General features: G+C 53.4%; 1 protein-coding gene across 1 annotated transcript; it reads right to left on the bottom strand.

The window, feature by feature from the left end:
• Positions 1-3,044: 3,044 nt before the first annotated feature.
• On the bottom strand, positions 3,045-4,203 carry HMX3 (H6 family homeobox 3). Its single transcript, XM_074830094.1, has 2 exons — positions 3,888-4,203; positions 3,045-3,652 (listed from the first exon to the last, which is right to left on the bottom strand). Exons 1-2 carry the CDS (start codon positions 4,201-4,203, stop codon positions 3,045-3,047), a joined length of 924 nt encoding a protein of 307 aa, XP_074686195.1.
• Positions 4,204-9,626: the final 5,423 nt, after the last annotated feature.

Below are 9,626 nucleotides of genomic sequence, written 5' to 3'. Positions count from 1 at the left end.
GGTGACTTTTTGAAGGCCTGAGAAAAACCTGAGAGACAGAGCCCGGCGGGCTGTGGGTGGGGGCGGGAAGGAGCATCCCGCTGCGGGGGCTGCGGGAGGGGTGCGGGGCACGAGTGGGGTTCACACGCTCTCAACCCACCGCCCGTGTCCAACTTTATTGTGCCGTTTCAAAGCCTGTTGTCTGTTGTCGATCCCGCGGCGTCCAAGGGCAGCAAGAAGCAGAAAACCTGTGCTCCGGTTTTCTTTTTTTTTCCCTTCTTTTTTTTTTCTTTTCATTAATTGATTAAAAAAAAAAAAAGTCTCTTACCCCATCACACCCCACTAGGATCAAACCTGCCCCTGGGAAACGCCCCTGACAGCGCTGGGACTTGGGGACGGGCCGGTGCTCGCTGTCCGAGCCGGGCCCGGCGGTCTCCGCACCCGCGTAAGGGCCGCGCTGCGGGGCGGGCGGGGGGACGGAGCCGCTCAGGCCGGGGGCGACCGCGTTGGCGTCCAACTGCTCGTCCCTCGGCCGGGCCGGGCCGGAATCGTTTTCTGGGCAGCGACCACAAATAAATGAGGCGGTTTGGGGGTTTTTATTTTTTTGTTTGTTTTTAGTGTTTTTTTTTTCTTTGCCGTTTGATAACATCGTGCTACCGCGCTGTAAAATGGAAAGACGTATTTGCTATTACAACAATATTTTTAATGAGCCGCAAGCGACTTGTCCCAAAGTTAGTACTGCAAACAGCCAAGGCATCACTCTGTTTGTAGGCGACACAGCGGGCAGCGTATTTTGACTCCGAAACTCTGTTTATTTTCTTCATTTACGACCCATTGCCGGGGTTTTTATCCCAAACGAAAAGAAAACGCAGGGTTATCTTTTCGCAACGCTGGGCTTTATTTTGATTTCTTTGGCCCCAAATCCTGCCCTCGGCGCTATAAACACGTCGATTCGGGCCAATCTGCGGGAAGCGGAGAGCGATTCTATCTCGAAATAACCCTGCGCGGGTCTGTGAACACGAGTGACGGCTCCGGCCGTGGGGACACACACACACACACAGACCCCCTGGGGGGCCTTTGGACAAGCCCCCCGCGGCAGCCACCCCAAGAAGGGGGGAGAAGGGGAAGGGCAGCGCCGGGAGGCGAAGCAGCCGGCGGGGGTAGAGGAAGGGGCGGCCAGAAGTTCAGGGGAAGCCCCCGGGGAGGCGGCCCCGGTGTGGGAAGGGGATCTCCCCCCTCCCCCCCCCGCCTCCCCCCGCCCGTCCCGCAGGGCTCCCCGGGCGCCTGGGACCCCTCGCTCGGGGTTACCGAGCCGCGGTGCCCCTGGCTGCGGCGGAGCTCGGAAAGGGCACCCCCCGCTCCGCCCCCCCCCGCTTCCCTCCCCGTCGGGGGGGGCCTCCGGACACCCGCTCCCGGGGAGCCCCGGCGGGGCGGCTCCGTGCCCGCGGCCCCCGCCCCGGCCAGCATCCCCGGCCGAGCAGGGCGGCCGCGCTCCCAGCCAGCGCTTGGTGGTTTTTGTTTGTTTGTTTGTTTTTTTTTAATTTTATTTTTTTTCTCCGAAGCCACACTTAAAAAAATGATAAGGAACGGGTTTTATTGATTTTTTTTTCCACCACAACATTAAGTTTATAACAATATAGGCTGTTTTAAAAATAGGACCGATCCCTAACAGAAAGCGAGAGGGCAGAGAGTACAACCGAAAGGGGAAAAAAAGAATTAAAATAAAATAAAGAAAATAAACCAACCCAAACCCTTGGGAAGACAGCAAACAATTGTCAGACAACAGGTGAGCAGACACTAAGACAGAGAGAGACAAGAGGTGTCCACTCCTCGCTTGATTTCCGCCTATTAAAATCCACATACTCGATGGACTTTAGAAGAAAACTGTACATCTTATCAAATAAATTAAAATTACCCTAAAGTTGATTGTCCTTCACTTAAAGCGCCCAGCTCACCGAATCTCCCTTATTTATTCGCATAAGCCGGGCTCATGCCTATTCCCATGCCCTGCTCCTCTCTTCTCACTTTCCTTCGCTTCTAATTTTTTTAAAATTTTATTTTGCACAACATGAACGAACGCAATTATACAATGCTAAAAACCCTTTCCTCACCATTCAAATAAAAGCAGTGCTTTAAGAATCGTCGTACAATATTGCACAGTTCAAAAGTACAATAATAATAATAATAATAATAATTAGTATTACAAAAGAAAGCAAAAGGGTACAGATTTTTTTCCCTCCAAAATACCGAAATAACTTTACAAGAAAAAAAAAAAAAAACAACAACCCAACAACTAGGAAAACAAGAATTATAAACAGGAATTAAAAATATCTAAGTAAACGATAATAAATAAGGGTCACTCAAAGCGTGCGGGTGTATTTAACCGTTCACTTTGAGGCTGTATTTCTTGCTCGTTATAAAGTCCCATGACAGAAACCGAAAGGTACAAAATATGGGAAAGCAAAGAGGCAAATCGGTACCGAGGGCTGCTTAAATGAAAAGCCGCGGTCGATGAAGTTTGAGTCACGACAGGATCAGGAACCTGCACAATTTGGAGGCAGAAGGAGAGGTCCAAAAGGAACAGAAATTCAGCTTCCTGTTAGCATTTGGCAAATCTCGAGGAGTGGCCTGGGATCATTCGGTTTTTTTATCATTATCCTTTTTTTTTTTTTTCTGTTATCCTTTTTTTTTTTTTTTTTACAAAAATAAAACTAAAGCCACAGAGACCATCGCGGGTTTTGTCCACGTTTACAAAAGGTGTGACAGCTCCAGGGTTCTCTACAAGTTCCCGCTTTCATTTTCCTTATTTTCCTTTCCCTCCCCTCGCTTTTATGTTTGTTTTGTTTTTTTTTTTTTTTCTAAATTTTCGCGACTTTCCTCCTAGCACCACCCGCCGAGGGGTCCTCGCACCCCTCTCCCCCCCCTTCTCCCCCCCCCCTCCCTCCCCAGCTCCGCAGACGCCGGCCGGGTGAATCGCACGAGTGGCTGAAGTACTTACAAGCGGGCCGGTGACTTGCGCGCCTCTCCGCGCCCCTCCGCGCAGCAGCGGCGGCGGGCGGGCGGGCTCAGACGGGCCGCAGGAGCGGCACGGAGGTGACCACGGGGTGGGAATAGTAGACGGGGTGAGGGAAGGTGAGAAGGGGTTGGGTGCCGGGGGCTCCGCCGCCCCCCGCGGCCCCTTCCGCGCCCGAGTTCTCGTGGTAGAGGATGGGGACGCGGACGATGCGCTGCGCGGCTGCGTGGCTGAGGTTGGCCGCCTCCAGCTCGGCTGCTAATTGCCTCTTCCACTTGTTGCGACGGTTTTGGAACCAAATCTTCACCTGGGTCTCTGTCAGGTGGAGGGAGGCGGCCAGGCCGGCCCGCTCCGAGCTGCTCAGGTACCGCTTCATGTCGAAGGTGGATTCCAGCTGGAAAACCTGGCTGCGGCTGAACACCGTGCGCGTCTTCTTCTTGCGGCAGGGTTTCTTCTCCGGGCTCTCCTCCCGCTTCTTCCAGTCCTCCGAACCTCCTTCTTTCTTCGCCTCCTCCGAATCGCTTTCCTCCAGGACGATCTCGTCGGGGCTCTTGGAGTCCAGCTCCTTCTGCTCCCCCTCCGCCTTCAGCAGCGGCTCCGGGGAGTCCCGGTCGGTGCCCGAGGCGGGGGACGAGTCCCTCAGCAGGGATTTCTCCGCGGCTGGAAGGGGAAGGACGAGGGAGGGGGGGTGGGGGGGATATACACACAAAGAGACACCTTCACTGCCCGGCCCCCCCTCCCCACGTCCCGTCGGGGGAAGCGGGACGAGCCGGCCGGACACCCCCCCCTCCCCGCTCCGTCCCCCGCCGCCGCCAGCTTCCCGGTGCCCCCCGCCGCCCCGTCGGGGATGGGATTTTGGGGGGGGGGGGGGGGGGGGGGAGGGGGGGAGCGGTACCTTCTGTGCGGGGCAGATGGGCTCCGGCCGGCGTCAGGGCGTAGGGGTACCACCAGGTCTGGGCGCGCTCCAGGCAGTGGGCGCTCAGGGCGAAGCGGGGCGCCGGGATCTCGAAGCGGGGAAAAGCGAGGTCGCCCACCTGCGAGAGGGCGAAGCCGCCGCCGTCCACCGTCGCCTTGCCCGAGGGGGCGAACAGCGCCCGCGGCTGCTTGGGAGGCGCCTTGGGGGGGCCGCCGTTGAGCAGGTTTTTGATGTAGAAAGATTCCTTGGGGGGCGGCGGCGGGGCGCTGGGCGGCTCCTGTCCGGTCTCCGGCATCCTCCGGTGCCCGCCCGGTTCCTGCCCGCCGCTGGCCCCGCAGCCCGCGCCCGGCGCGCAGGTGGCGGCTCCCGGCGGCGCGGGGGAGAGGCGCGGAGGGGCGACGTGGGACCGCGGCGGCGGGGCCGGCCGGGGCCCCCTCGCATGGGGGGGCGGCAGGGCCGTGGGGCCGAGGGGACCCGCGCAGCCCGCGATACCGGGGGGCTGCTGCGGGCAGGCGGGAGAGCCGGGGTCGTCGCTACCACCGCCGCCGCCGCCGCCGCCTCCCGCCGCCTCCTCCCGCCGCCGCTGCTGCTGCGTCAACCTGGCGCCGGGATGCTAATGATGAAATCAAAATGTCATCCAAGTTAAACGCGGGGAGCACGCCGCGATTGGGCACGCACAATGGCAAATGGGATTAGGCGGGGAGGCAGCCGGGAGGAGAAGGCTCCGCGCAGCCCCTGCCCGCCGCCGCCGCGGCCCCGGCCCCCCCCGCCACCACCCCCCCCCCCTCCGCGACGTGCTGCTGTGGCTGGAGGCTACGAGCGCCCGCCCGTTATTGGCTTTATATAGTCCAATTAGGCAGCAAATGAGGACGGGGCTATTAGCACAAAGGGATCCCGGCTGGGCTGAAGCACCGCGGGAGCGGCGGGAGGCGAATGGCACGGACCGCGCTGCTCCTGCCACAAAACCTCCCCTCGCCCCGCCGCAACACCTCCCCCCCCCCCCCCCCCCCCCCCCTCCGCCAGTAACAAAAGCCGCCGGCGTCGGGTAAAGGGGGGGGGGGGGGGGGGTAGCGGGCTGAGCCGGGCTACCGGGCCCCGGGGCCGGCGGCGCCGCTCTTCGCCCGCGCTGGGCTCTGCCTCGGGGCAGAAACGACTTTGCGGGAGGCTGCGGGGCGGCGGGGGGGGCGCTCTGCCCAGGCCTCGCCGCCTCTCCCGCCGCGCTCTCCCCACGCAGCCCCTTCTGCCTCCCGGTGCCGGTGTCTCCCCCCGCTTTTCCCCGCTCCCCTCAGCCGCTCAGGACGGTGGGACACGTGGAGCGGAGAGGGGGGGGCCGCACCTCCCGGCATCGCGGGGAGCTCCGGGGCGCGACCCGCCTCCCTCCCGCCGCCGGGCGCAGGGCGCCCCCTGCCGGGCCCCGCTGCTCCCGCGGGAGCACGACGCGTCCCGGGACCGGGACGGGGACGGGGACGAGGCTCCCGGCCCCGGCAGCGGTAACGGAGCGTCCGTCCGCACCGCGAAATAAATCCCTGGAGTCCGCGAACGGCGGCGGCGGGGCCGGGCCCCTGAAGGCCGCGAGGCGACCGCCGGTAGAGCCGTGATAGCGCGTACAGCCCGGGGGGGCGTCCGTGTGACGGCGGCTGTACGGGGGGCAGGAGCGGGTCCGTGTGGGGCTGAACCGGTAACGCGGAGGAGAGAGGAGAGAGGGGAGAGGAGAGGGGAAGGGAAAAAGGGAAGGAAAGGGAGTGAAGAAAGGAAAGGGAGTGAGGAAACAAGGAAAGTAAAGAGAGCTTAGAGACCATACCAGACTCTCAGTTCTGGCGTGCTTCTAAACATTTGAAACACACGTGAGCATGCACTGCAAAAATCTGTCCTGGCATACGTAGAGCCACAGACTCAGAAGTGTGCGCATGTGCGTAGGGGGGCAACAACCTCTACATTCAAACGTTTTAATGCCCTGATCAAATATAGCTGATTTCTCTTGCTATTCCCTTCTAAGGGCACCCACCTGGCAATTTGAAATAAGACATCTTTTATCTGAATCAAACTGCTCAGTGTTAACGGTTGCAAGCTATCCCCAGGAGTTCTGCTTCCCCCTGAACTTTTGGGGTTATAAATCTAGGGAAAATTGACACAGACCAAGCCATGTAATATTTCTGGCTGCAACAAGCCTGATATTTCATATACCTTCAGCACACATGACTTTTTTTTTCAGAGCACCGTCTTTTATGTGACCATTTCCAAACGGTTAGCAGCATCGTGAGGAGCAGTTCAGCTAAACAGGGAGGTGCAGAAATGAAAAGTTGGCAAAACACATCTTGGAGACGGGGTCTCAGCAATTTGTAGGAGTTTACAGAAATATTCTGCTCTTGTTAACAACTGTTTCACTTAAAGGCATCAGGCAAAGTAAAGCTCATCAGGAATTTTTCAAAGAAATGCTATTTCAGTTGAAGTACTCCTCACCTCTGGGTGAAAACCTATAGAAAAAATGAGAGACAGAAAAGAGTTTCTAGCAGAAAAGAGTTTCTATCCCGAAAACAGCCGACGGTTACCTAACTAGTGACTTGTTACAGTCTCGCCTAATATATGAGGACCTGGGCTAAAGCTCTGTTTTATCTGTTTGCAGCTCTTACCTGAAAAGCCAAGGGTGCAAAGTTCTTAGAGAAGACCCCAGGGCATTTCTCCGTCTCAGTGAAGATTTTGATTTAGGTACGAGTTGAAACTCCCACCCTTTTCCATCCACCTTTCACTGCTTTGGTAACTACGAGGTCCTAATCTCTCTGGAGTCTCTCAGGGTAAACAATTGCTCGTGGTAGAAAGCCAAGCAAGGACAAAAATCCAAGCTAGCCTCTGAAAATGTTAAATTTCCACTTTGCAATTCTTTGTAACAAAAAGAAAAGCAAGCAGTGATCTAAAAGAGCCTTTCCACATCTCTGTCATTTGCAGCCCATAAGTTTCTCACATATTTATGTATTTTATATATGCCCCTCCCCAGCAACATCTGGACATTAAAGACTGGTATTGACCATTCCCCCCATGCCCCGTAGTGATGGAGCTGAGTGGATTTTGCTGCAGTCTTTCTTTATTTCTGTTTCTAGACCTGCACTCATACCATTCCATTGTAAACAGATAATTATTATTTCATTAGTGTTCCAATTCAGAATTAATTGGCTAATTTACACATGGATCAATTGTATAAATGTGATGTTTGTGATAGGTGCTTGATATGATTTAAAGTAATTGTTTATTTTCAGGTTTTGGCTTGCATTGTATTGCAAAGTGATTTATCTCCTTATTTATCCTGTCTCAGCACTGCCTCTTCTTTTTCATTATTTTTCTAAAGAGCTACACTCCTGCTACGCTGAAGCGTGGCGCGATGCTGTGGTGCCCCACTTATATCAGCTCCAAAATGCTCTGCCTTACAGCCTGCTGATGTTATGTGCTCACAGAGCGCCGTGCTAAGCGCCCTCTTTGCCTGGCAGAAGTTACCCGCTGCAGCCTGCAATCACTGTATTTCACAGAGATTCCTGCACCATCTTTATAGCTGTCATCCCCGAGTGTCTCCCACTGTAACCACAGGTGACAAACATCTGTCACTTCGGGTTCAGTTCCCTCTCTTCCATCCCGAGGGGGTTGAGGAAAGTGCAGTGCTTAGTTTCCTTGCTCTTTTGTTCGTCCAGCTGGGAGGATGCCTGGCAGCCCAGCCATGGGAGGACGGCAAACAGGACTTGCAGGGCAGAAGCAGTGAAGTTTGCATCTGCTCCGGCTCCGACAGAAGGTTTTTGACGGCAGCAGGACCTCCTCCCGCACAGCCTGCCATGTCTTTGCAGAAGGCGGCACTGGCCAGCCAGAATTCTCTCCCTAGACCAGCCCTGTGTTCTCCTGTAGATGTTCGCAGCATTTGGCCTTACAGCAGCTCTAGGGAGACAGTAATCCATCAAGACACTACTTGATTTCATGGCTAAATTTAAACAGTTTCTTCCACGGGGAAGTGCTGAAGTACCTCCTTGCATCATGGTTTCGGTGTTCAGAGGGAGAAGAAAGAAGGGGTGAGAACAGTTAACAGCTTGCCCCATGCAGAAACACTCCTTTCCCAGGCAATCAAAATGAATTCTTCCACCATCAGATTTTAGAGCTGCTGTTATGCTGTCCAGGCGGCTAAAAACTACTTTGTGAATGCCAAAGATTAATTACCGTAGAGTTCGAGCCACTGTCAATGGCTCTCCCCTTCCTACTGCAAACCGTCACATACTCCCAGGGCCTTTGTAAAATCTGAGTTATTCAGAAACATTGCCTTTCTCTGTCATCCTTTCAATTGCTTCTTCAGAAACGCATGATTGGAAACAAACAGAGGTTACCCAGAAAGGGATGCTACCTTCTCATCAAAAGGAATGTCTCTTGCAGGATGTATTTGATAAGGATGTTTTATTCAAGACTAGAAGAATTACAAGCGAGTTATGCTTTGTAGCCTATCTCAGGTTTCACTCGGTTGAATGTATCAGGGTATATGTGATGTGTGTGGGTTGAGAGGTATGTTGGAACAGTTAAAGTTGTTCCCTTATCATGCCTTACAATGGCATTTTTGTACGTTTAAATGGAAGGCTTTGTAAGTCTCTGTTTTCCAGCAGCTTCCTGGCAAGCTGAGAGTCTTTCCTGACAAATATTAGAACCCTATAGCACTGCAAGAAAGCAGGTTGTTTAGTTTATGAGACTTTCATTTCTGAGGCTCATCACAGTCATGTGCCTGACTCACAGAGATATCATTTTTACAGGAAAGAGGAAAAATTTCTAGGTTGTGATGTTTTTGTGAAACAAGTGCTGTTGAAAATTCCACGTAATTTGGAATAAATCCATGGGGACAGAACAGATGGCAAATATGTGATCTAAGTACAATCTTCATCTCACACAGCACTACACACGTGCTCTGGATAACATGATACGACGCTCTGAAGTCATCACAAACTCGTACAACATATCCTTTGCTTTTGTCATTGTGACCTGCCCACCAGTCTGATTTCTAGAAAGTATAATCATCTTTGTGTTGACATTAATCATGTGTGGGGAATTTATCATTTTCACAAGTGAACTCACAGAATAGAGGTCAGCTAAATGTACTGGAGGAAATCTCTCGTGAAAAGTATCATTGGAGGATTTCAAGGCAGAACAAGTGTTGTTCTTTAACACCTCATCCAAATGTAAGCCTTACTGTAACTCGTCTAACCTGTTTCAAAATATATCAGGACAGAAACACCCAAAGAACAATGGATAGATGGTAGATTTGCAGCTTCTAAATCTGAAGACTGGTGCTTATATACCAAGTTGTAAACTCTGAGGTATCCTGCAGAATGTAAAAAAAATGAAAAAAATCCCAAAAAACTGTGTAAACATCAACACTGGTGAAATCCTAAATAATCAGATCTCTTTGTGGACACAAATAGCTTATTTATGAAAATCCATGAGTGCCCTGGAACCACACCTGAAGAGTGCCGAGTATTTGTAGCTCCTACTGAAATGAAAATATTGCTGCAAAGCTGTATGGTGAATGTTATACCAGCCTGCTTAGAAAAGAGGTGTTATAATCCACAGTCAGCTTTCAGACCTCAGATCCAAATTATCCATTTGCAGAGAGCCAAAAGAGAGCAGAGTAGATCCAATGTTTGTGTGCACAATGTTTGTAGCTGCTGCTAGACAATGTACAGTTTTAGGAGTTCTTAAATAATC

Source organism: Strix aluco, chromosome 7, assembly GCF_031877795.1.
Source record: "Strix aluco isolate bStrAlu1 chromosome 7, bStrAlu1.hap1, whole genome shotgun sequence".
Classification (NCBI taxonomy): Eukaryota; Metazoa; Chordata; class Aves; order Strigiformes; family Strigidae; genus Strix; species Strix aluco.
The sequence above is the reverse complement of the archived record's forward strand: the minus strand, read 5'-3'. Positions and strand labels throughout refer to the sequence as shown.

What these genes read in the sequence shown, in the direction of transcription:
- HMX3 (XM_074830094.1), bottom strand. Translation starts at nt 4,203, where the DNA reads ATGCCGGAGACCGGACAGGAGCCGCCCAGCGCCCCGCCGCCGCCCCCC. An exon ending in CCATCTGCCCCGCACAGAAG is followed by an intron (nt 3,653 to 3,887) that starts GTACCGCTCCCC and finishes TTCCCCTTCCAG; the next exon opens with CCGCGGAGAAATCCCTGCTG.